General features: G+C 42.5%; 1 protein-coding gene across 5 annotated transcripts; it reads left to right on the top strand.

Annotated features, from left to right (window-relative positions):
* Positions 1–1415: 1415 nt before the first annotated feature.
* On the top strand, positions 1416–25860 carry PATZ1 (POZ/BTB and AT hook containing zinc finger 1). 5 transcript variants are annotated; one of them, XM_062631274.1, is made up of 6 exons: positions 1467–2863; positions 5200–5263; positions 8532–8603; positions 10989–11160; positions 16836–16973; positions 18837–25860. In XM_062631274.1, the coding sequence occupies exons 1-6, from the start codon at positions 1587–1589 to the stop codon at positions 19253–19255; spliced, it is 2142 nt and encodes a 713-aa protein (XP_062487258.1). In that variant the 5' UTR covers positions 1467–1586; the 3' UTR covers positions 19256–25860. The 5 variants fall into 5 exon arrangements, with proteins under 5 accessions (XP_062487262.1, XP_062487260.1, XP_062487261.1 ...); XM_062631278.1 differs by lacking the exon at positions 8532–8603 and having other exon boundaries at positions 1416–2863; positions 16901–16973; positions 18837–19006; XM_062631276.1 differs by lacking the exon at positions 16836–16973 and having other exon boundaries at positions 1430–2863.
* Positions 25861–26975: the final 1115 nt, after the last annotated feature.

The raw sequence follows: 26975 nt of genomic DNA, 5'->3' as shown, positions 1-26975 counted from the left end.
ACAGAAAGCAAATTTTAGCTGAAATGATGTTGAAATAGAAGCTATTCATAGAGAGATCCGGCGTGCACGAGGAACATTCAGCACCAGGACAGTCCAGGCAACCCCCGCCCGTCGATTAACAGCGGTGCGGTTTGCAGCGCGCAGCCCAGGCCATGGGCAGGCGAACTCGGGGGAACGGGAGGCAGCCCCGCAGCGCGGGGGTACCGGGGGCAGCTCCGGGCTCGGCGGGGCAGCCGCTTCCCCAACATGGAGGCAGCCGCCTGGGGTTGTGCGGTTGCCGGTGCCTCCCGCAGCCCCCAGCCCGCGGTACCATTCCCCAAACTGCTCCCGAGGGGAGGGCATTTTCGCACTGTGCGAATTCCCGCTGTACCCCTGGCCTCCCCCACAATGCCGGGGCCTCGCTCCTTTAGTGAGGCTGAGAGTTGATCCTAGGAAGGGGGGAGGTGGGGGTGAGAAATGCAATGAAAGACCGGGGGGAGGCCGCTCCGCTCCGCAGCCCCGGGCCCCTCTGGGATCGGCTCTTCTCAGGCGACGCGAGGAGGTGGGGGCCGCTCTGCGCCTCTGCAGCTCCGGGAGGGTTTGCATTGGACGATTTGAGCCTGGGGAGGGGGGGAGGCTGCCTGCAGCCCCCCCCCGGCGGCCCCTCCTCCTCTCTCCGGCGGGAGGGGGGCCTGGGGGGCGAGCTGCAGCCCGGATATTTGGGGGAGGGGGCGAGCGCAGCCCCGCCGCCCCCCCCGTGTTCCGCGGGCGGGGGCCTCGCTGCCGGCTCGGTATTGGAGGATCGGTGCTGGGGAAGGGGGAGACTGCAGCCCCCAGCCCCCGCGGGCGGGCGGGGTGGGGGCCGGCCTGCTGGCTCTGGCTGCTCTTGCATTGGCGGATGCGGGGAGGGAGGGGGGCAGGAAGCGGGGGGGCAGGGGGGAGCCCGAGTGGCTGGAGGGGGGGGGTCTTTATGAATAGGGTGGGGGTCTTCTCCGCCAAAGAAGAGAGGAAAGTTTGCGGCGCCGGTGGTGCGGGTGCAGCGAAGCGGGCGGGGCCCGGACGGGAGCCGGCGGCGGCGGCGGCGCTTGGTCGGGGAGCAGCAGCCGGGGGGCCCCCGCTGGATTTTTGTAGGGGGGGTGGTATCGCCCCCTCCTTCTCCTCCCCCCAGGGGTGAAAGTGCAAGAGGAAGTGCAGCCGCTGCCATCTTTCCTCCGCTCCAAACACACAGGGACGGACGGAGCCGGCAGCCCGGAGCCGCAGCCGCCGGAGCTTCCCCCTCCCTCCCGGCTTCGCTGCAGCCGCACCGCGCACGCCCCTTCCCGCGGCGGCCTCCGCGGCCGCAGCGCCTCGTGGCGGCCGAGCCCGGGCGGAGCTCGCGCGGCCGCGGCGGCCCCGCGCGGCGCGCGCCCCTCGGCCGCCGGAGCCTTTTGTCTCGCCCCCCCCACCCCCCCCTCCCGCGCTCCCCTCGCGCTGTGCAGGGAGCGCAGCGCGCGCCGCCGCCGTCGGCCCGGACAGGGGCGGGGAGGAGGAGGAGGAGGCGGCGCGCGCCGCCGGGCGGCCTGAGAGCGCGCGCCCCCTGCGGGCGCCAGCGGGGCGGCGCAGCCCCCATGGAGCGGGTGAGCGAGGCCGCCGCTTGCGGCCCCTCGTCGGGCTGCTACACGTACCAGGTGAGCCGGCACAGCGCCGACATGCTGCACAGCCTCAACCAGCAGCGCAAGAACGGCGGCCGCTTCTGCGACGTGCTCCTGCGAGTGGGCGACGAGAGCTTCCCGGCGCACCGGGCGGTGCTGGCCGCTTGCAGCGAGTACTTCGAGTCGGTGTTCAGCGCGCAGCTGGGCGACGGGGCAGGTGGCGGCGGCGCGGAGGGGGGCGCGACGGAGGCAGCGGCGGCCGGCGGTGCGGCGGCCGGCGGGACCCCCGGGAGCGGGCGGGAGCTGGAGATGCACACCATCAGCTCCAAGGTATTCGGAGACATCCTGGACTTCGCCTACACGTCGCGCATCGTGGTGCGGCTGGAGAGCTTCCCAGAGCTCATGACGGCCGCCAAGTTCCTGCTGATGCGCTCTGTGATTGACATCTGCCAGGAGGTCATCAAGCAGTCCAATGTGCAGCTCCTCGTGCCTCCTGCACGCCCCGACATCATGCTCTTCCGTCCGGGGGCTGCTGACCTCGGCTTCCCTCTTGACATGACCAACGGTGCCACTTTGGCACCCAATGGCAATGGCATTGCTGGCATGCCCGAAGACGAGGCCACGCGGGCTGCGCTCACTGCTGCGCAGTCTTCCTTGCCTGTTCTGCAGGGCGTGGACCGGCTGCCCATGGTGGCAGGACCTCTGTCCCCACCACTGCTGGCCTCACCTTTCCAGAACGTTGCTGCTAGTGCCCCTACTTTAAGCACCAAGAGGGGCAGAGGGCGACCCCGTAAAGCCAATCTCTTGGACTCCATGATGTTTGGTACCCCAGGGGGGCTGCGAGAGGCTGGTATTCTGCCTTGTGGTCTCTGCGGGAAAGTATTTACGGATGCTAATCGTCTTCGTCAGCATGAAGCTCAACATGGGGTGACAAGCTTACAGCTGGGCTACATAGACATCCCACCCCCAAGACTGGGTGAAAATGGTGTCCCTGGTCAGGATGACCCCGATGCTCCCCGAAAAAGAAGCAGGACGAGGAAACAGGTGGCCTGTGAAATCTGTGGCAAGATTTTTCGGGACGTGTACCACCTGAATCGGCACAAGCTGTCTCACTCTGGCGAGAAGCCTTACTCGTGTCCAGTGTGTGGCTTACGGTTCAAGCGGAAAGACAGGATGTCCTATCATGTTCGATCTCACGATGGCTCTGTGGGAAAGCCCTATATCTGCCAGAGCTGTGGAAAAGGCTTTTCCAGGTAAGAGTACTTACAAGGACCATACACATGAATGGAGACCTAGGAAGTTGTCTTCTTTATTCCTTGGGAAGCAAGAACAGTTTGTACTTAGGATAGTTTTGACTGTTCCACTTTAAAACGTCTCAAGAAATGAGACGTCCCACATTTCCGCTGGGAGGCTATTCCAGAGTCTCTTGAAAGGGTTTAAAAGTAATTAAGACATAGAACTGGGAGTCCGTGTGGCTTCTGGGTAACATTCCCAGCTTTGTCCCAGGCTTGGTGTATGCGTGTCCTTGGGCAAATCAGTTAGTCTCTCCCTCAAATGACTCTTCTGTGAAATGGGTATTGAAGTAATTACCTCCCTCACATAAGTGTCTTGAGACTACTGATTTGTAGGTAGTTGGAAGGTGCTGTTGAAGTGCAAATATTAATACATCTCAAGATTATTATTTTTCTCGTATCCATTTTAAATTTTCTTTTTCTTAACTTCCCTTCATTTCTCTTAGTTCGTAATGTTTTTTATCACCCAAATGTGAAGGAAGAGGTGAGATTTCAAAGGCTGCAGCATCAAGTATCTTTTATTACATGATCTTTGTGTCCTTTGGGTTTACATCCTTCTGAAGGGGATCCTGTTTCTGCCCTGCAACATACGTAAGATCTGTGCATTTAATGTTGCTGATTTTTTTGTTGTCGCTGTTTGTGGGAGTTAATAAGTAGTTTGATACACGTAGTCGTGTTAGTGGTATCTTATAGTCTGAGTTAATGAATTTGAAACTTCTTTGGAAGTTTGCTGCTCGCTTGGAGAGTAGAAGCAGGGGGGGAGGGGGATGCGTATACTCTGTGTTGCTTTTGTAGCAGCCGCCGCTTTTCTGCTCTAACAGGAGGGAAGAAATCGGAATCCGAAAACAAATCAGAAGGCTACTATGCGCTAAATGTAAAAATTATGCCCCTGCTAGCCCTCTTTTTGATAGCAGGACTTGCTGTTACTGAAATAAATTAAGATAATGTAGACTCCTTTTTTGTTTTTAAAAGCAGCAATAATTAGGGATGCATCTGCACAGGGACTGCAGATTTAGGGACGTGAAGTTCTAACATGAAAATTTCACCTGTGGCTAGTAGTGAGAGTGTTTTTTTTGTCATAGTGCCACCTGGGATCATCTGCCAATTTTTACTGGTTTTATTAACACTGGAAGATTTCTGCTGTTGCTGTGTAAGAGGATTTTGTCCACAGATGAAAGTGGAAGATACATGTTGAGTTTTCATTTTTCCCAGTGAGTTAATGTGAACAGGCAGGAATGCTGTCCTAAGAGGAAGCAACAAAAATGTCTGTGTTTATAAAATTCAAGTATGAATGAAAAGAAGAGTCTCTTTCAAGTTTCAGTATTCAGCCAACGGCAGTTGGAAGCGGGATGTCTTATTTTAGTAGCCTTTCGTTCGCTCCGTGGCGCAGCACGTGAGGTTGCTAGGATTCAGGTACCTACAAGGACCCCAACCAGTCTTTCCGGTTGCACGGCTCCAGCCCGCTTGCTGGAGCATCAGGTTTAATAGCCTCCCTGCAAAGTTCAGCCTATCTTCTGTCCGCAGTGTGTGAATTCCATCCCGCGCCCTCCCATTGGTGCAGCTGGGAAGTTGGGGGAGGAGAGGGTGGAGAACTTGTTTCCAAGCAGTTTTGGCTTCATACAATGAAAAGCTTTCTTCACACTAGGAGAAACTCCCACCAGGAAAATCTGCAGCTATTCAGTCCTCTCTTCTTTAAAGTAGGCTTTACCGATTGTGAAGAATGGTCTGTCTTTTAATTTCAGTAATAATTTGCTCTTCCATTGCACCTTCTAGTTGGGACCTTCAGAGCACTTTATTTGTATTAATGGAGTCTCCCCACCAAGTTGTGTTAGAACAGTAGTTTTTCACCTTACTGGTGGAAAATGTGTCACAGCAACAGTTTACTGTCAGCCTTTTTGCACAGAGGTGCTTAAAGTTGGCGTCGTACATCCATGGTTGTGACAGAAACCAAAAGGATCTGGTTTTCAAATACTCAGCAACTGTAAATCAGAGTGCCCTGATTGTCAAGATCTAAATAGGATTTTGGAAGGGGACATGCAGGCTTGCATTTCCTGTTTTCTTTGATCGTTCAGTCATCGTTTCTCCCTGAGAAAATGCTGCCTTTTTAGCAAGTTGGCCAGGGTACTTGTCAAAGTAGAGTCCCAGTTGTTGGTCATCTGGTTCTTGGAAAGTTAAATATCACCACATTTGTAATACATTTGTAATAATCCACTGCTGGGATCTTATTTTTTTCATTAAAATTGTAAGTTTACTTTTAGTATTTGTTTTAAGTGTGCTTATGTGTATTTTCTTTCAAGGCCAGACCACTTGAATGGACACATCAAACAGGTGCATACCTCAGAGAGACCTCACAAGTGTCAGGTAGGAGCTGAAGGGGTTTAGACTCATGTATGGGTAATCTTTGGCATTGCATTTATGCATGCAGACAGTTATGAAGTATCAGTAAAAATACCATGTATGTGTGAATTGGGATAAATATGGGTAAATAACTGTGTTCAACAGTGACAGCTGCTTTCCATCCCTCCCGTCCCCCAGCCCCTTGTGTCATCTACAGCTTTGGTCCTCCTGCCTCCCTCCCCTCCTGCCAGATGCTCTTCCCTGCTGCTCTATCCCAGTCTCACCCTGGATCTCTTGCCCAGCCACCTTGTCCCTGGGCTTAGAGTCAGTGTCACTGCTGATGGCCTCCATGCCCCTTCCTCCTTTTTTTATTTATTGCAGTTGTTGCCAACAGGAGGCTCCAATGCTGAATTAATTTTGGTTTTTTTTTAGAATACTTTCAAATAAAATTGGTGAATATCGTAACTTGCCAAGGTACTTTTGATTTTTAATCACATAGCCTTCAGAACATTGCACTGAGCAAAATTGGAAGCTTTTTGGTTTTATCCCAGGAAAAATAAACATAATGGCATCACCTTATCCTTTGTAATACAATGTCATAATGTTGTATATACTTTTTTCCAGTTACTAAATTATTCATTAGGATTTAAAAGATCAAATTAAGAAAGATATTTTGTAATACACTTGTAGAGAGATGTAAAAGGTGCCTGGAAGTATTAACTAAAACCAAAGCTGAGAATTGGCTTCCACTGTCATTCACTGCCTTCACATAGTTGTCAGGCAAACTTCTAAAACATTTGCTGGGTAACAGTCTCCCTGCTTGGTCTCTGAAGAAAAATTGATTTATTTATTTATTTAAAGTCGGAGCAAGATAGTTTTCATTTTCTTTGAAGACAGTGAAGCTTAGAGGATTTTTCGTTTCCTGATATTTTTAACCACACTGTTTGAACACAGTTGGTCAGTCCTACATGACTGCTGCCTCCTGAGCTGCAGGTTTTTTCACTATACCTTGACACACCTCTCCCATGTTTCCTCCAAATTACGGGAGTTTTGAAACATTAGTAACCCATGAACGTTTTTTTCAGGCATATAGAGCAATCTGAAGGTTTCAGTTGACCTCCATATGGTCTGTGGAAGCCCAACACCTTCAAAAATCAGGCCATAAGGACTTCACATTGATTTAACTGCATATCTTCTATAAAGCCTTAGACTGGTTTAAGCTTCTTAAAATGACTTAGGGGTTATAGATTTACATAAATTGGAAAACTTCACTCATAAAAAGACTTCATCATTTGGGGATAGCAAGGGGTCTGGGTGGATGAACTGAAGATGAACATGTATTTGTGTGCAAGTATGAAAGTGAATGTTTAGGTCCCAACATAAACAGAAACTCCCAGTCTCTTGCCAGTTGCAATTAATGTTACTGAAGGAATACATTTATGAATAGCATTAACAGACATGTCCTTTGTCAGCTGATGCCTGATAATTTTTTAATAGTTTTCTGACTGATATAAGAATATTAAATATGAGCTCTATAAGTGTGAATCAGAGGATGCACTAAGAGCTAGAATGTAAAGAAATACAGAAGCTAAGATTGTACAGCCAAGCTCAACTCAGTCTCCTGGCACGCATAAATTTTATGATAGCAGTTTCTAACATTAGCTTTTCTTATTGTGTGTTGTCTAAAGGACCATAATTCTGCATGCACTGGTCATTCAGTTCAAAGGTGCAGGCTGTAGGTTACCAGCGTCAGGACAGAGTTGAGGTGCTCATTCAGGCTTGGTTTGGTTTTGATTTTTGGCTGCTTAACCATGCAAAGTAAATTTTTCTTGAATCTTAAGGTGTAAAAAATCTGTTAAAGAGCTGTTGCATGTCCTTGCAAAAACAGTACTTCATAGTATCCTGTCAGATTTAGAAAGTCTTCACAAACAAGCACAGATGTGCTTTGCACGGTAAAAACCACAGAAGGGATGCCATCACACTGAATTGGTTTCAAATCCGGAAGCTGATGTAAAAATTGATGAAGTTCTCCTTGTGCTGATCTCATAACCAGTAACGCTTCTGTTTCATAACATGTATTTAAACACAGAATCTGGCCCCTAAGGAGGAAAATAGCTTCATACTGGAATGTTTCCCCATTTTCCAGTCTCTGGTTTTTTTCCATTAATTTTGTTTGGCAAATTAGCTCCCCTTGAGGGCAGCCTGAGCAGCATTGAGCATCCTTTTTGAATCTGAGTTCCTGTTGAAAATGTTATTGTCATGCTTTGTTTATATTTACTGCAAAAGAGAAGTGCTCTGTAAACAGGAAAGCTTTCCAGAATCCTCTATGGCAATGGCATTCCTGGAAGTTGTGCTCTAGTATGATTTAAACAAAATCCACTGGCCATTTACCTGAGCCCTCATTTATCTTTACAGACCAGTGGATACCTAAGGTTCTGTTGATGTAGCATCATGGTACATTTTGGGCTACCAAAGCCAAAGTGTGAAGGTGTCTACCCAACTTCAGAATAAAACTATGAGAAGCAGGACAATTGTAAGCTGAGCATCACCGCAACAGCTCTAGGTTTTAGTGCTCAGCATGTAATCCTACACTCATCCCCCTAAAATAGCAGCTGTACTTCACAGATCTTTGAAAAACTATCCGAAGCTGCAGCACCTGATGCCAGACAAAGACCTGATTCCAGCTTTTTCACTACTGATAAAATAGACTCAGAATAGGGAAGGCCTCCAAAGAACCAAGGCAGCTGAGAAATCCAAGAAGTTGCTTTGGTGTCCAGACAAGACACCAAATGCATTCAGGATGTTTTCCCCTGGATTGTTGCACTGGTGATTTATTTAATTGTTCGTTTATTTTTTATTTATTTTTTTTTTAATCTGACAGAGTTCTGTATGTGGGAGAAGGGGTAAGTCAGTTTTCTGGAGATGGGGTAGCTCAGTTTGCTGACTCACCATGGGAAGGGGCGAAGCTGGGATGTTGGCTTTTGAGTGTGAATGGTATGAAAGTTAGGCTGCAGTTTGGGAGGACACAGTGATCTCAAAATCTGTGGATGTGAAAGAGCAAGGGGAGAAAAAAGAAGTTTGCCTCTTCGCAGATATAAGAGACAGATTGTTGTTCTGGCAATTTAAAAAGAGAAAAATGTAGGTTAAATTAAAGTACAACTTTTGACAAAGAAAAAATCTATTTATTTAAGTAACCCTAAAATTGGCATCCCAAGTCCAGTGCTTTTCCCATTGATTTCAATGCAGAATGAGTTTCTTCCTGTCCTAATTTCTCTTACTTCCTGCCTATTAGCAGGAAAATGGCAGCCACCATGGAATAAGCTCAGAGACATCCACATCCATAGAAAAGTTGAACCTTCAAGAGGTATTTCTTAAACAATGTTTTTTAAACTTTATATATATATATATTCTTTTTTAATCTATTTATATACCTGTGCAATGTTTGATAGGAAAGCACTGGAGAGTTTTCTTCTATGATTAACAATTAATGATAAATTCTTAGCACTCATTTAGCACTTCACATCTTTTGTAAGATAAAACTTTTTTCTCTATACCTTTTATAAGTATTAACTATTTGAATATTAACTTTGGGGTCTTCTTTAAACCTGGTCCTGTCTCCCATTGTTATGGTTCAGCTAAACTGGTTCTTGCTTTCTCCACTGGACTTAATTTTTACTTTTTTTTTAAGCTTCTTCACAGATATATTTATTATGTAGCTTATCTAAAGGTGAACCGTGCACAGCCCAGCAGCAAAGAGATCAAACACAGAAATTATTATATTGCCTTTCCCTAAGCTTTCAACCTGATAAGTTCAGTATGGAACAGATCTCGTTTCACTTCTGGCATCCCTGTGATTTGTCTCTGGTCTGCTTCATCAACTAATGCATTCCCAATGCTTTTGTATGGACACTTCCTGCGGCTCAGTATTTTTACACTTACTGATGATGGATCTCTTGGCTGTCATTTTTGATTGTCTAGTTACATATCTTTAGTTGATATCCAACAGATTGATTAGTATCAGTGCTGGAATCCTGGCTGAAATGAGTGTTTACCTCTGAGGACATTTTAGTAAGTGAAAGCTGCACCTGTTTTGCTCAGCGCTGTGTACTGAGATTTCAAATGAAGAGAAATCTTTCACGTTCCAGAATCTGCTTCTTCACTACTTGTAATTTATGAATCTTTGTCTGGTGAGCTTGGTTAAACTGTGTATATTGCAGAAATCCAGTTAATTTTACTGTTGTCTTTTTAAGTTCATTAAGTCCTGATCCTCTGAGGTGCTAAGCCTTGTGCTTGCTGCAGAATAGTCTCAGCTCTATGGGAGTTTACCATACTTAGGCATCTCACAGGATCAAATGAGTGTAAAGCCTCCTGAAATTGATAGGTACTTTTCAGCTGTCTTCAATGTTGTTTTTTTTCAGTAAGATCTTGATAAATTAAATTATATAAAATTATGTGGGTTATGGTCTTCTGTATTATCAATGTCACTTATTTAAAGTTATAATTCTGGAGTTTTACTAGGATTGTTACATTAAAGTCTACTGATAAACAGTTGTTTAATTACACACTGATACTTGAAAAGACAGAATATATTCAGTTCCCAAGTCACTTAATAATCTCATATTACCTCTGAAAGGGTTCTGCTTATAAATCTTAAAGCTGTGATTTTTTTTTTTATATAAAAGTGATATAAATGAAACACTCCACACTCTTGAATGTTAACACTGTTGCCCACTTACTCTGGTCATTCTAATGTTATGTTTGCTTTTGTTTTTCCTCTCATACTTGTGAGCAATGGTTTCAGACTGTATCTTTAATAACTTGTACAGTGTATTGCTGGTGATTTATTTTCCTTCACATGTTAGAGATAGAGCAAGCCTTTCAGAGCTGGCAGGCTGTTGTAACGGGCTATATATGTAGTCTGCATGCCTGCCAATTGGTATGATCATAAAACTGGGAGGAAGCCTTCACACATCTTAACCATATGGATTACGCCTGGGAAGTGGGAAAGTAAAATCAATATTAGCTTAATGCCAAATCAAGTTTGTTTCACAGTAGTGAGTGGAATATGATACCTTGATCGGGGGTAAGTTATAAACAGATTACAGGGCCATACAGTTATTTTGATACCTGTTCAGTTCTGAAGCTTCACTTCTACAATTTGTCTGCACTGCTATGGTGGATACCAGGATGACTCTTTTACTCTTTCATCGTATTCTCATCCCAGCCAGTTCTCTGATGCTTTGTTTGTACGTCTTCGTACTCCAAAGGGATTCTATGTACTGAAGTTAGATAGATCAGATCAAAGAAAAAAAATTTAGGAAACTGACAGAAACGACATTTTGAGTGGTCTAAAGTGTTTGTAATGGCTCAGTGAAATGGCAGAACTTACTGTAAATGGAATGAAGTGGTTTCTGCTGTTTCTTTTCTTAGTATTACTTAAAGTTTTAGTGTCTTCAGCCTCAGAGAGGAGCTAAGACCTTACAACTCTTAAATTGATTTAAGTTTTACTGTCTGTAGTATGTTAGAGCTGTTTTCTTGCTTTCTTAATTCTCGCAAGTAGAAACACTACATTTTGTGCAGTGTGTTGGTTATCTGAGATTTTTATTGTGGGAAAATGCCTTGTGCATCATGTCATTTGTGTGTATGCCCAGGATCTAAGGTATTTACTCTAAGGCATACTAAGTATGTTCAACAATATCAGTTCTTTTAGTGGAGTTGATGAGTCACATAGTTCTCATTATACCTGCAGACCTGTAATGCTTCCTTTGCCACTCGTGACCGACTGCGCTCACACCTAGCATGTCATGAAGACAAAGTTCCATGCCAGGTGTGTGGGAAGTACTTGAGAGCAGCATATATGGCAGATCATTTGAAGAAGCATAGTGAAGGACCAAGCAATTTCTGCACTATCTGTAACCGAGGTAATGAAGAAACTACTGTTTTATTTCAGTGGGATGGGGCAGCACTTGAGGGAAGCTGTAAGGCTGCGTGAGTCTGTCTGCAACAGGAGGAGGTTATGCCACAGATGTGTACGTAGTCTCTGTTTTTTTCTGATTGAATAGTTAACCTTGAAACTGATGGAGCTACAGGTCTGGCCTCTGGCCTTTTTACGTGGCTGATAGTTCCTGAAGAAATTCAGTTTAAATCTGAAGCAAATTGTTTCTAGACAGTTTTAAGAGTTTTATTTGCTAAATACAATAACCTGTACAATAACCATGATATGCTGCCTTGCTGCTATTCACCATACACCTTTTATTTCCTATACCTGGCTAGACCTGAGTCCTTGCAATCAGTTAGGAAGAAGAATCTGTAAAATACACACCAATACACATTAAAAATACATTAAAAATCTACATTATTTTATCAGTCTTGCGTACCCTCCTGGTGCAGCAGTAGCGTCAAGCTGCTTCTCCCTCTTAACCTAAGAAATTGCTTTGTATTAGTGTACGTTTCTAAACCAGATTTTATAAAGAGCACTAGATATGTGCTTTACCTTTGTTTGTACAAATACAGCTTTTCACAGAATCATAGAATGTCTCGAGTTGGAAGGGACCATAAATACCGTGTCCAGCTCCCTGCTCGACTAAACCATATGGCTAAGAGCTTTTGAAGCTTTTCTGTCTGTTTGTGGTACTCTTCAATTGGAAAGAGTCGTAAATTTAGGCTTTGTGGGTTGTAAGGCAAGCTGGAAAAAGAATTTTGACTCATTATTGTCTTTTTTCAATGATTAATATACCACTTCAGAATCCATTGTTGGCTCACGCAGGCATACATACCTTGTAGGAAGAGGCTGCTGTGGTGTTTTGGGATCTTGTTTTTTCTGATGAGTCCTTTATTTATGATGTGTGTTCCTTTTTCTAATTTGAGAGAGGTGAAATCTTTTGAGAGAATAAAGCTGTTTTCCATTTAATGTGAGAACTGTACAGGGAGCTTTTTGGATGATTGGGAGTTAGTTGATGAGTAATGAGAGACATTTCCAGTAGTTAAACAGTCTGCTAGGTCCTGAGAGTGTTGTTAAGTTTGAGTGGCAAAGGCATCCTGGTTAAAAATCTTCGGATTCTGAAGCTCCGGGTTGATGGTATGAAATGAAGCTTGGTTTTCTTTCCAGCTGAAGGCCTATCTTGTGAAAAACTGCTTAAGCTTATCCCAATTCTTTTTGTGGTAACAACATGGAAAAGAGGCTTTCCAAGATCCAGGTGCTATCCTGCTCTCCTTTAGCTGAACATGGTGCCAAACAGAAACTCAAACGGGTTGGGAGAAATTGTCTTGTTTCCAAATTTGTGAGATTGAGTTTCAACTGAACTACCACTGGATGTCACTGCAGCTCTTTTGAAATTCAGCCAGCATGACAAAAGACAGCTCTGGCATTCGAACAATGAAATGACTAAATGGTTTGTTCACATTTTACAGGTTTAAATGTACAGTGGAGATATAAATAGAATGTACACTTCTGTGTAGAAGGATAGGGGACCTGTTGTACAGAAAAATTGAAGCATCTAGTTTTTTCTTACAGTTTATGTTTCTTGTCAGAATCTAGTCTGCTGGGAATTTCAGTTTACAACAGCACTCAGAAAATGTAATTCATCTACAGAATTATTGTTCAAATGTCTACTCAGTGTTAGAATTCATAGGAAAGGGAAGATACAGACTGGATTTGTCAGACAATTATGTTGTGAACTCATTGTTTTATGCTATGAAGTTTGATTATAGATTTATGATCGAAAACAGTACAGCTTTTAATCCATACTGTTCTAGAATCAAATGATAATGTTGATTGTTTTAAATAGTTACCTTTTAAATTGTAGAGATGAAGGGTAATGGAAAATTTCTGGGTTAGAAGCATCTATCTGATAGGCATTTCTGCAGTCAGAAGGTACTCAGTGTCCCGCCCCACTGCAGTTGTGCCATGACTGTGGTGCTTGTGCAATGGCATTTTGTTTGATTCTTCCCCCAGCTAACATGCTGGTGTATTTTGTATTATTTGGAACTGAGCTAGTTCTGTATATAGTATTGTCAAGCAAGATGTCAAGCTGCTTGTAGAGAGAATTTTGGATGTTGGCTGACAAAAAAAAAAAACCACAAAAAAAGTGGATGATTGTTACCCAGATTAACATATCCTGGTGTTAAAGACAGAGCTTAGAACCCACAGTATATCCCACCAGAAGACTGAAGGCTTTTCTTAATCAAGTGTCTCATGTTTTTTTAAAGGTTTTTAGTGGATTTAGGAGCTGGAAAGCTCAGTATATGGCTGACAGCAGTAGCCACTGGTTTGTCATGTCATGCGTGTCCCATTCGCTGATTCCAGTTATTCGTTTCGTTTACAAAATGGCAGTGTAATGTCCAAAAATCACTATCGTGATTTGATGCTGTTTCCAGGTTATTTTCTCACGTAGGTTCCTTATGCTTGTAATAATTATGAAAGCAATTAAGCTTCCCTGTTAAATCAGGGAAGCTGAGCAATGTTGTTGGTTGGCTTTAGTTTTGGTTTTGTTTCGTGGGGGTTTTTTCCCCTGGGATTTTCTGTTGGGTTTGTTGGGGTTTTCTTTCAAGAGCTCATCTAAAATGTGCTTACGAAAACTAATCTCCAATCCTCACTTTTTAAGACAAATTCTCTTTAATCAGTTGAAATAAAAAACCTTGCTCCTGCTTTGTTGTTACATAATCTTCTATAACCATTCTTAGGAACTGTATTTGCTTGTGTGGGCTTTTTCAAAGAGCTTCAGAGATGAATGACTTTGGCAAGTCTAGAACTGACAACTTCATAATCACAGGTGCAACTCTGAAGATTCCTTTTCTGTTTCAGACACACAAACATTGTTTGTTTCACAGAAATGAGTTAGGAGAAGGGTAAATATTCCAACCACCAGTTAGATGAAATTCTTGTTTACTGTAAGATGAATTCTTGTGTATTTCCAGGTGGATACAGAGTTGATTAAGTTGATATGTTCTGCACATGTTCCAGCTAAATCCAAACTGGAAATTTTGAAAAAGCATCCTGCAGTTATTTCTATAGTCTGTCTCCTTGTAGATGTATCTAAGAGATCAAGGGATAGGTCCTATTTATAAAGCAGATCATTTCTTCTGTCTGCATGTTTTTAATGTTGGTTCCTCTGCTATGAAGAAATAATCTGCTCTGCAAAGCTGAGAGATGTGTATGGGTAAGACAATACTACATTCCCTCATTGAAAATCACTGTCACTTGATTCTCTGCATTAGCCTGACTTTGTTTTTAAAGAGCTTTTTAAAAGTAAAAGATTATTATCTCTGAATTCCCCATCCTCCCAGGACAGACATTCATAATTAAGGTCTGGGGGAGGGGAAGGCAATGCTAAGTGCTTCAGCAAAAAAAAAAAAAGGATAGAAACAGAACAAAAAATCTCACTTTAAAGTTTCCTGTTGGCACTATTACTGATTTGATGGAAGTTGATGACTCGCATGTTCATCTGCCAAGTGCATAAAGGGGAGCAAACACACTTTGCAGGCAGTTTTCATTATAGAAAACAATGTACTCTGCAAACAGAGTTCTGAGCTCAGAAAAAATACCACATAGCAGAGATTGCAACTTCACATTTTCCTGTGGCAGTTGTAGTATAGGAGAACACCGAATAGCTGTAGGTAGTCCTTTTTTAATGGTTGGCAGTAGGATTTTAATGCATTGCTATGTCAAGGCTCATCTCAGCATGCATGTGGTTATTAGACATTTCTGAAATAAGAGAAGTACATTGTAGCTGGAAGCATCACCATTATATCTCTATATTGTGTCCTTTTCTCTATGCCAGTCAAACACTGGTTCTTTCTATCTCCACAGTGAAATTTTAGTATTTGGAAAGATACATTCTCTTGTGGGACAGGGAGATTTTCAGTACAGCATTTTGTGTCTGAGGGTAGGTCTTGCATTATGTCAGAGGATAATACCATTGCATCGATTTCCTGGATGACATGTGGCCTAAGAGATTCTGCTGTATTGTATTTTGAGTCGTATGTTCTTGGTTTCTTCACTTGTGATGTATCTGCTATTCTGTGCATTTATCTTCAACTCGGGAGTGTACAGTAACTCTTGCCCATTCTCAGTAGTCTGCTCTTTTGCCCTTCAGCAGGTTGCTGTGGAGTTCTGTCTTGCTCTGCAGGTCCTGCATAAATAGTTCTTAATTACCTCTGAATACTCTTTGATCCTGGCTTCTAAGAAAAGTCTGTGTAGAGAAATATTCTGTTGGGTTGGCATAGGGAATTCTAGTGTAAAGCCACATTCATTGTTAAGTTCAGCACCTAACAGCTGCTGTCAGAAAATCCACCACAGAGAGCTGTGCCAGTATTGGTTCTACATTCTTTCTAAGATGTTCTTATATAGCATCAAACATAAATGCAGTTATATCAATAGAAAAATGGCCTTACACTAGTTTATCTATCTGTATTTAAAATGAAGCATTGGTATGAAGCTTCTCGTGCAAGGGCTTGTGCTGTAAATGCTGTATTGGTTTAAAAAAATCTAGGTCCTGCCTTTCTCTATCCAGAAAGGGACAGAGAAAGCTGAAACTCTGTCTGTCATGGTGAAACTTGTGTTGTGTTCTAAGGTGTTAAAGAAAAATGTTTCTAATGTGAAAATGCCATAATATTCTGTTCAAAAAATACTGGGAAATTAAGAAGGCTGCTGATAGGTGTACCCTGTGTAGGAAGTCTTTGTGCCTCATATATGTACTCCAAATGCATGAGTACTAACTGCAAATCTTATAAAAATTGAATTTTAAACCATCCCAAAGTGTATTTTGAGATAATTTGCATGAAAGGAAAAGGTTGTATTTGTGAGACTTCAGAAACTATTTAGAAAAGCACATGCACAAATGTAAAACACTGTTTTGTTCAGATATCAGTTGTTTGAAATCTGTGTTTTTAATTTCAGTGGTTTGGGCTCACAGAGCAGAACTAATAGAAGTACTGACATTTCATTTTAGTTGTTTTTTTTTAACTGCAGACAAAATATGAGTTGTATGGGGTTTTGAAATTCAGGATGAGCTGAAGGGTGAAATGTTTTCAAAAGTTGCTGTAGAACAAAACTGTATACCTTAAAACCTCAGCAGACTTAGCTTTCTGGCTTCTAGGATTCACTATACACCTAAGGGGAAAGCACACTAAATACCAAAGAGGGGTGCTACTAAGTGGCATCCCTTCAAATCTGAACAGCATAAACTAATTTGAACTATTTTCCAAATTATTATCAAATTATGAACATTATTTAATTAAAGCAGCACAAACATGGTGAAGGGACATGGGTGCCTTTTTTGTATCATGTCTCCTCTGCCTTTGTTTTTCCAGAGAGTTTTGTGTTATCTGCTAGGTTTGCTTACATTGGGTTTGTTTCTCAAGGAGGCTGTTCTTTCATCATGACTTCCAAACAGCAAATGAAGTCTAATGAAATGTATTAATTGCCTGATTATGTCTAGGAATCCTACTTGAGCATGTTGTAGGTAACCAGAAATCAAGTTAGTATAATGGCAACTTCATAATAGGGAGTAGGAGCAGGACAAAGATTAAAAGAATGGGGAAGGCAGATGTGTGTCTTTGCTGGTGGCAGGATCTCATCTCCTTTTATCTTGTTTAGGTTTCTCCTCTGCCTCCTACTTAAAGGTCCATGTTAAAACCCACCACGGTGTTCCCCTTCCCCAGGTCTCCAGGCACCAGGAGTCCATCCCGAATGGGGGAGCAGCGTTCCACTGCGTCAGGACCTATGGCATCAAAGGCAAGAGACTCGCTGCTCTGCACCTTGCTGCTCTTTGCAGAACTTTGTGTGTGGGGTGCTGGGCTGGGTGTGAGAAAGGGGAGGGAGGAAAGACAGCGAAAACCCTGGAGAGAAGCTTAGGGAGATGCAGAGAAACTGCAGAGCATCACATAGTATTTAACACCTGTCCTTGGATAGCTGATTTCACAAGTCTGGGGGAAGCAGATGCACGTGTAAGGGTACATGAATTTTTGGCAGCTTCTTTGGTTATTAGAGATTGAAAAAGCCACATTAGTTCATCTTGACCATCTTCCTAGGAGCAGTCAGTATTTGAATGTTGCCTGGGGGGTGCAGATCCTTGATGGTTCCTTTGTACCATTCTGCCTTAGTCTTGTGCCAGTCAAACCACATATCTGACTTCTGGTGAAGGAAGGGAGAACTGCAAAATGCAGTTCATAAAGATTCTTGAGAGGTGGAAGCAGTATGCATTCTCAGTTTGATGAGGAGCCATGCAACTACCTGTAGTTACACTTATTAATGCTGTTGAGGAGGACAGGCAGAGGGTGATGGTACTGCTGCTTTTTTGTTTGTTTAACCTGATTTTAGCTTCTAGAGAAAAGAAATATGGTAGGAGTAGCTGAAGAGTAATTAACTTCTGAGTATGTGAAGCTGTGTGTTTATGTCAAATAGCTTGCTTTCTGCTTCTTGGTTTGAGCTATCAGTATTCTTGGGGAAGCTGAAACATCAGAAAATTCTTCAAAACCATGGTTGTCCCAAAAAGTTAGTTTTTTTTTTTTGCCCAGGGTAGCACAGCAGGCTGGGTTAAACAAAGTCTGTGCCAGCAAAAAGCTAGTTGTGTGATTTTTCTTTCTGTTGAAGTCCTGATAGAGTTACGACAGAAGCCCTTTGGGTTTGGGTGGTGTGCTGACTTAACAAGAGATTTACTCCGGCTCAGTGGTGTATTGATTTCATGCATATCCTGTTTGGTTTGTAATGCCGAGTCCATAGCAAATCTGTCTTTTGGGTTGTGCCAAGTGGTTCTTTGGTCTTTTAGAGTTAATAGTAGCTCCAGCTTATTTGTATTCAGAGACTTGTTGAGGAGTATGTCTGGGTTTCCCACGCTCATTCACATGCGCTGAGCAAAAAGCGCGGACAAACTTTCTTGGCATAATGTGAGAGGAGAGTGGGGAGCACTCCAAACATACCAATGGCTTTGCCAGGATATGTATCCAAATGACTTAAAATAGTGTCTCTGACCTCCCTCCTGTTTCACACTACAGTGTTTTAAGATGGAACCATTTTAGATTATGAAGTTCACTTCTAACAGCATTGCACTTGATTTGTAAAAATCAAAAAGTTCATCAAGACTAAATGGAATTGCATGCCTTAAATTGCAGTCGCTCACTGCTGTTTTGCTGAGTGTTTCCAGGTTTCTTCACATCTTGCTGCAGCCTGTTGTTCATTAGGTTTCTAGGCTCTACCCCAAAGTATAAGCAATATTTCAGAAGTGTGGGAATGAATTGTAAAATTAAAAACTCATCATTAGGTCCATTCTTTCATAGTGCCTGAGGTGTAAATGTTGTGAGACATCTTTGGGGTTCAAAAGAGTGTTACATAAACCAGAGACCCGTTATGGTCCCATTCAATATCATGAAAGGTCCATACTGAAAACCTGAATGTTGCTCTGATAGCAACTGTGGTTTGTAAAGAAGACCTGTGGTCAAGGGCTCTTGAATGTGACAGATTGCAATGTTAAGTGTATCATTCTGTCATGACGGGCATTAATGAAATCAGGTGGTAACCGATATGATCTGTTTTAATGCATGTTAAATACTGGTTTGGGGAGGTAAGATTCTGAAAACTTCTCTTTTCTTCTTCCCATAGAAGGCCAGAAATGTTCACATTCGGACCCGATTGAGAGTTCTGATTCATACGGAGACCTCTCTGACACCAGTGACCTCAAGACTCCTGAGAAACAGAGCACCAATGGGTCCTTCTCGTGTGACATGGCAGTCAGCAAAAACAAAATGGAGACGGAAGGAGAGAAGAAGTACCCTTGCCCTGAGTGTGGCAGCTTTTTCAGATCAAAGTCTTATCTGAACAAACACATACAGAAAGTTCACGTCAGGGCCCTCAGTGGCCCGCTTGGGGACCTCGGTCCTGCTTTAGGATCCCCCTTTTCACCCCAACAGAACATGTCTCTCCTGGAGTCATTTGGGTTTCAGATCGTCCAGTCAGCATTTGCATCATCCCTAGTGGATCCAGAGGTCGACCAGCAACCAATGGGGCCAGAGGGGAAATGAGATCATTTTGATCTTAAAGCAAAGCAGCAGTCTGGCTATAATGATAAGATGCTGTGAATGAAAGATGAAATAATGAAATTTGGTTCTATAGCTGAGAATTTTTTATTCATTTTAGCTTCCCCTTTTATCTCATGCCCTGCCCCACCTTTAAACCTTCACTGGGGAGAGGAAGAAAATGCTTCTTAGCTGATAAAATACAGAAGATGGTGACCTTGAACAGAGGACATGACCTAAAACACCAAATGGAGCTTTAGAGGCTGCTGCTGGTGTTTAGTTGTGATCTTCTAGAGTAAATGTTACCAGCACTGGTCTGAGACTTAGACAGTCCTAGTGACCGAGGCACCTGGGGAGCTACAGCTACAGGGAGCTATGCTTTTGTTCTCTCTCTATTCCCCACCTTCCCTAACCTACCCCAGAAAAACAGTAAGTTTTAAAACCAGACCCATTATTGCCCCATTATTGAATATAACAGTAAGTAAAATGCCCGTGGTACCTATCAGGGTACAACGCAGTTGTCCTTTGAAAAAACAGAAAATCTTAAAGAAGGTGCAAGAATTTGAACCCCTTCTGCCGTTTGTGAGGCTGTGAGTGCTGCAGCAGAACTGAACTGCTGAGAAGAATCCCCATTTGGAACAGGTTGTTTTTGTTACTTTTGACCATTAAACTTGCTGTCAGTTTTTTAATTCTCTATTATTATTATTTTAGGACCTGTTGTAGTGAATTGCTACTGAAAAGCCAGTCTAAGGCGAGACACAGAGCACTCTTAAAGCAGCAGTCACATTAGGGTTAGTATTAATTTTTTTTTTAGATGTACCATAATGAATAACTTGGCTAGTTGGTTGTTTTAAGTCTATGAAAGAAATAGTTTTATGAAAAAAAAAAAGATAAAAAAAAAGAAGGAAAAATACCATTGCAGTCTGGTTGACTGGTGCTCATTTTTCATGTGGGGACCTAGGGTATAAACACAATGAGCTATCGGGTTAACACTATGTACCACTGACTTGTTTAGTGTGAATAAACCCAGGGGTTCACAGAGTGATTTTGGTTTAATTGGATTGGACTCTATTAAAGAAGTTAGTATGTTACTTTGCATCCCCTCGTTTTGTCTGGTTTTTGAGCAGTTTAGCCACCTGTCCTAAAGGTGTGCAAATGAGAGCCAGTAATGCTCTCCTGATCTGCCTCTAGTCAGGTTTGCAAAAGCCAGTCTTAATCCTTTCTTTTCCAAATAAGAAAGGTTTTTATAGGAAGAGATGGGAATTGCAAACAGCAGATCTTGCAGAAAGAATTGATTACAAAATGCAAAGAAGCTGGGCTCTAGGCTGTTGGAGGTTCCATTTAATCTGAAGATACCACTTGTGCAGAGATAATGTCCTGTCTTGTCTCTCCCTTTCCTCCCATGTAACTTGTCAAGGTGTTATGTACCAAATCCAGGTATAAATGTTGTTTAACACAGGGTTAGGAGTTAGGAATACTCTGAGTTATAATTATGGTTCTGCTGTTGATGCTCAAGGTCACATAGGATAGCTCCCTGAATTTATTCCTTAATTTCCCATCTGTGAAGAGTTTTCTCCACATCACAGTTGTGAGGGTTAATAAGCAAAGGTTTAAGCAGTGATTTGGTCTGGAAAGACCACTCTGAAAAGCCCAAGTCCCACACCAACCATGCATTCTATGAAGCAATAGCTTTCTCCATCACTAATACAGTGCTGGAGCAGGATAGACCACCTCAGACCAGGACCTACATCCTCTGCAGGAAACATGTATATATTAAATGTGAACATAGCCACAAACTGCTGTTGCACCACAACTTGCATTGCCCAGGTGCTCCTAATCCAAACCCTGCAGTTAATGCATAACTGAAATAAGATACATTCCTGATTTTTTTAATGTTGGAATTATACAGCCTTTTGTATCAGTATATGGATTTTGAAATGATGTTCTAAATTCTACAGACTTCAGAAGCCCTAGCTTCTCTTTTCTAAGAAGCTACACTTTTTGTACTTGTTCTCAAGTGTTACAAACCAAGGATTAATAATCAATGGCTTTCTCTATAGCACCAGCACTTTCTAAATTGAGAGCATGTTGCAGCAGACTTGAGGTTTTGCTATTAATCTGTGTTGGGAGACTGAAGGACATGTTCCTCTCCATTTATCTTCTCCCAGAATCCCTGGAAAATAGGTATGAGTTTCATTTCAAGGGAAGACAAACAAAAACAAAAACAAACCAACCCACCTTAAAACTAAAGCTTTATGGAATTGCTATTGCTGTACTGGTAAGCTTAGGTGACAAGTAGAAAATGGAATTTCAGAAAGGTAACAGAACATTTTCAAATACCTTAATAATGCAGACGATACTGAGACAACCTTGTGAACTGCCACGCCAGTGGAGATAGAGCAGGCTTTCCAGTCAGCAGAACAATTTATTGGGATTAGCAAATGCAACTGCAGTCACTCGTATTTACTAATAGCTCGCGTTTAAGCCACCAGGCAAATTTCTGTTGAATTGAGGTTGTGTTCTGAAATATTTAAGGAGTTTGTGTTCCTATGTGTAGTTAAAGAGGGTGCAGTAGCCATACAATTCAACTCCAAAAGAATATAGGGTATTTTCATCCTACATATAGCTCCACTGACTCCAGTGTTACTAGTGGGTTGAATTTAGCCATGTGTATCAGAATGTAATTTTGAATGCTACAGAATTTGACCTGATGAAACAAATGAAAAGCCTTGAACTAAATAGGAAGCCTTGTAAAACACTAACTGTGCATTTTGTTTGTCAAAGAAAATGCTTACTAAGTTGTCATGAATCCATCGGTTGAAAGCTACTTACTTCTCAGTCTAGTGGACAGGGAAACAATTGGGCAGGAAGTGAACAATCCTGAAATGACAGTTCTAGATCATTCTAGTGTAAACAGGAGGGATTTGCACCAACACAAGAGACTGATGCAGACCAGTGCCAGCAGTAGTTTGGGCAGATCTTTAGCAGTGGTGTGTTTTCAGAGCTTTTTTGCTTCTTTGGGGGCATATTGTTCCATTCTGGTTAGTAATTTAATCTACATGCGCATTCTTTATATTGTGTGCTTTGGGAAATGCCTGCTTCTCAGAGAACAGAAAACAGATCCAAACAGAAACTCATCTTCAGAAGTTCAGAGTTCAAATGGAAGTACTTAACATACCCTGAGCTGTAACCTCACTTGTTTATATTACATTTTTAATTGGATTATCAATGTATAGATGATAGTTCTCATTTTGGGCCAGCCCTCTTTCCTTATCATCATCTTTGGTGGGACTGCAGTCCAATGTTGAAGTCAGTGCACTTTTCTGCCAAGAAGAGAACTTCAGTTCATACAAATTTAGATAAGCAGAGTTGTAGTATTTCTTTGTATTATAGGACTCCCTAAACCCCTCAACTGAGGATTAGACCCTTGTGTATTAGGTATGATGAAAATCTTCAACCATTTATAATCTAAACATTAAAGGTAGACAAGAAAAGAGTAGATGCTTATAGGTGAATGAGTGAAATAAAACTGAAGGACTACAAACCGCTTGCATGCATGCTTAAGTGTTGTGTTGAATGTAGGGACACAGACTTATCATTAGGCTTCTTTTGTTGCCTGATTTTATCTTTATGTACTGTTAATCTACAACAAATGCAAGGTAAAGTGATTTAATGTGAATTTATTCCATACTGAGTTAAATTTCCTTGCATTTGTTATGTGTTAAATGTGTGCAGGCTTCTTAGTGTGGCTCACCTGATGCATGGTAATGTGGTGCGTGTGAGCTCTCAATGTGAAGTGATTTGCCCATGATGACGTGGGAAATTGATAGCAGAACCAGAAATTGAACACAGATTTTTCCTTCTCTCAATCCAGTGCCTTAACTATAGTAGGGCAAAGTATTATATGTCGGGGGGGTGTGTGTGATTGATTTGTTTGGGTTTTAAAGCCTAGAAATCTAAGATGGTGTGGACTTGGTCTTCCTACCAATCTTTTGAAGAACTGCAAATGCCCAGTCACAGTTTTAGACCTGTTTGAGTGCCAGTGACTTAGGGAATATTTGTTATTTCCCATGTATTCCCTGAAATTATTGTTCCTCCCTCAACTGCTGTCGGCAGTAAGGAATGACTTGAATAGAAGAGCTGTGTAATTGAATGTCTATCTAACTCAACTAACTGAATCGATAGTATGAAAGCTAACCTAGATTTTGTAGGCTCTGTTGTAACTTTAGTGTCTTGTTTTTTCACTAAATCTTTGTTCCTAGAAATCAATATCTGAACTTATGTCTTGAGTCTGGAGTGGGGTACCACTTTCAGCTTTAATTTTTTTTAAGGTGCTTGCTTGAGGAAGTAGATGCCAAAGTAAACTTCAAAGGAATTCCAGACTTCAGTGTTGAAAGAATGAACGGAGGGCTAGAGCTCTCTTTGGGTTTCATGAGAGATAAATGGACAAAGTAAAAAAAACAGCTACCAAAATTTCCAGTAATGAAATGGGCAAGGCTTTTCTTTATCACCCCCAAAATAACCAGATATTTTCAATTGTTCAGCATGGCAGAAACTCTGAGAGCAAGTGCCAAACAAAACCCTGGAATGTGTTGGCTTTTTTCAGCATTATGAACATACCTTAACAGCATTATGAATATTTTAATGTATATTAAGCCAGCTTTGTACCGTTCACCTTTTGCCTGGGTACAGTATCTGAGTTTTAATTGAACAGAACATAAGCTCACAGGGAATCTCTGAGCTTATGCTCTCAGTCCAACCCTGGGAGACAAAACAAATGAGCAAAGAGGGGAAAAAATCCCAACAGGAAAATTTAAAAGGGAAAACAGTTTCTGGAAGATTCCCATGTCTCCTGAGAGAGTCCCATTTTTTATCCTGAACATCCTTTTCAAAACAAGATCCTTCAGCTGTTGTGAATGAGCCTTTGGGAACAGACTTGGCTTTTAGCCCAAACTGCTGCTCCTTGTCCCTGTCAGAAGGCAGCGTGTTCTGGAGCACTGAGCCTGGGACCCGGAGGGAGGCAGTGATCCCTGACACATCTGCAGTGGCAGAGTCAGCAGCAAAAACATTGGCATAATGTCTTCCTGCCTGCTTCCTTGCCGCCTTCACCCTCAGATGTGTACACTACTCAGATGTGTACAGCTCTGCAAATACCTGTGTTAGCTGTAAAACAGAGAACTTTGCCTAAAAAAGATAAAAAAGGGGGAAAAACCCCCAAACCACCAACCTTATAAAAACAGTTAAATGACGTAACTGCAAAGTGGTGCAGAACAAGAGGAGGAACCCTGGCTGTAAAGGGTTGTGGTGATAGCTGGAATGTTTAAAGCATGTTAATGAAAAACCACAGTTGTTTGCTCTATGGTAGCAGTAAGGCAGCCTGTTTGTAAACAATTAACACCTTGTGTCATCTCTAGCCTCTTCCTGTGTTTTGTTCCCATCTATAAAATGAGATGATGATAACCCTTGGGTAAGACTGTTTCAAGACTTGGTTGATGTGCCAGACTGTGCTGCACAGTTGTGCTGTGAGCTCTTCTGCAAGCGTTTGGCCTCGCTGACTTCAAGTGTAATGCAAAGTTGAACAAACATTTGGCCACATTTTTCCTGAAAAGTGAGATACTTAATTTAAAGACTGCCTGGCACTGTTGATCTGCTCTCAGGGTTTATGTGAACAAAGCTTTTCCTAGGTGGCCTCTCTAATTGTACTGCAACTTGGAGACCTGGAGGTGCTCTGAACTGAGCTGTACTGAAGGAAGGAGGTAACTGGTGTCTCACTGATGTTCCAGTGCCCCCCTCCAAGCTCCTGGGTTCCATGTGGACCATGGGGCACTTCATACAGCCACTGGCAGCCATAAATGCTCTTGAGCTTCCTGTAGTCACATAGTGAGCTTGGGTAAGTGGTTTTATAATAAATCAGTCTCATGCTTGCTAATAGCTTTTTGGCTGCTGTGTCTACAAACTGGTGCCTTCTCCAGGCAATTTTTACATGCCCTCTGCAAAGTTGTCAGACTGACTGCTGGCTCTTGAAAGAATCAATCTAAGCCTTGCTCTTGGGCTCAGAATTTCTCTTCAGTACTGTTGTCACCTGAAAGTTTGCTACAATTAGTGCAAATACACAGTGTAAGAGAGAAAATAAAAGGCTATTCTCAGATGTCCTGTAGAGTGAGCAACTGAAACTGAGTTTGGGATGACCCACTAAAACTGGCATTTTTCCCTGGCTGCACACTGTATGGAAGAGACAGTGCCTTGGAAGGGAAGGAGCAGGAAAGTTTGCCATTGGCTCTGATGAATCCCAATCCTGCTTCTACTGAAGTTGTTGGGAATCCTCCCATTATCTTCAGTGTGAGCAAGAAAGGATCTTAGGTGAGGATGGATGACTCTTTCCCTACTTGAATGAAGTCTCTTGCTTATTTATGGGCCTGCTTCTATTGAAACCGAGCCTGTTTTAGCCTTTTTGGGTTCTTAGGGACCTGTTTGTATAAAGCAACTTACCTACCTATCTTTTTTTTTTCTATTGTGTGTATTTTTTGTATGTTCTGTTGGAAGGTGAAGCCTCTGTAGAAGGGGATACAAAAACTGATTTTTAAATAGTAATAAACCAAAAGAGAATTAAACTCTGCAGGCTGCATGCATTCATTTCCTGGAGATGGAGAGTTGAGACCTCGAGTGCACAGAGAGACAGCTTGAATTTCTCATATCTCAAACTCTTCCTTTTTTTCAGAGACAGTTCCTGCCTTTGTCCAGCTCCACTCAGCCCTATGAAAACCCATAGTGCGATGGGCAGGTTGCAACACTGTGTTTCAGGATGGCCTTATTTTGACTAGAAAATCCTTTATAAGGCTCTGTGCTATAAGATCTCTTAACATCTTTCTAGCATAAGGGGATGGAGTAACAAGGATTTATGTGAAATTTGATACTGTCCTCCCCGAATACCTGGAAGGCAGTGAAAATAAAAATGAGAGAGTACATATAAACATGTGGTTTTGCTTCTGGCCTACCTACATCAAGTGCTAGGTCATTAGTTAAATGCACTGTGTTCTAACTCAACGCCATTATATTCTAAAGAGGTAAGTGAAGTAATGGGGAAAACCTTTATTATACCTTTGTTCCTTCCTGGTCTTTTTGCTTCCTAGTGGTGGTACCAGTTTGAGCCCTGACTTTCTGAAAGAATGGCAAACTCAAGACCAAAATAACAACAGAGATTTACCCTATTCTGTAAACATACTTAAGGAACAAAGTCTTTAATTTGTAAATAGATGTAAAAAAAGCCCATGTGCATATATAAGATTAATGAAAAGGGCTATCTCTGCATGCCTATGGCATATGTGCAACCCAAAAAGCCTTTCTACACAGGAAAGAAAAGGCAGCTTCCCAAAATAAACAGCTCCTCCCATAGCCGCCAGGCAAACACCTGTGGAGAGAGGTCTTTTACAGAAGCCATGTGCCAATGGTTTTATCTGCTTTCAGGTCAGCTAAGAAAATAAAATCTGGAGAGGAGAGCTCTGCATTGTAAATGTCCGTGAATCCAGCGCTCTTGTGAGGAAACACTAGTAGCTCTACTGAAAAGGTTTGGTCTCTGCTTCTCTGCTCACATGCTGAATTACAAAGAGACCCATTACTAAATGGGGCTCTGCTCTTACCCTCATTTGAGGCCTAGTCCCAAACCCTTAAATAGATAAGAAAATTAATTTGGTGGGTTTTTTTTATGTTTACAATCTCACTGCCTTCC

The sequence above is a fragment of the Pezoporus occidentalis genome, unplaced genomic scaffold (assembly GCF_034315485.1).
Source record: "Pezoporus occidentalis ecotype Australia unplaced genomic scaffold, CSIRO_AGI_Poc_V1 ctg37, whole genome shotgun sequence".
In the NCBI taxonomy this organism is placed as follows: Eukaryota; Metazoa; Chordata; class Aves; order Psittaciformes; family Psittacidae; genus Pezoporus; species Pezoporus occidentalis.
Note: the sequence above shows the minus strand (reverse complement) of the source record. Positions and strands in the feature narration are given on the sequence as shown.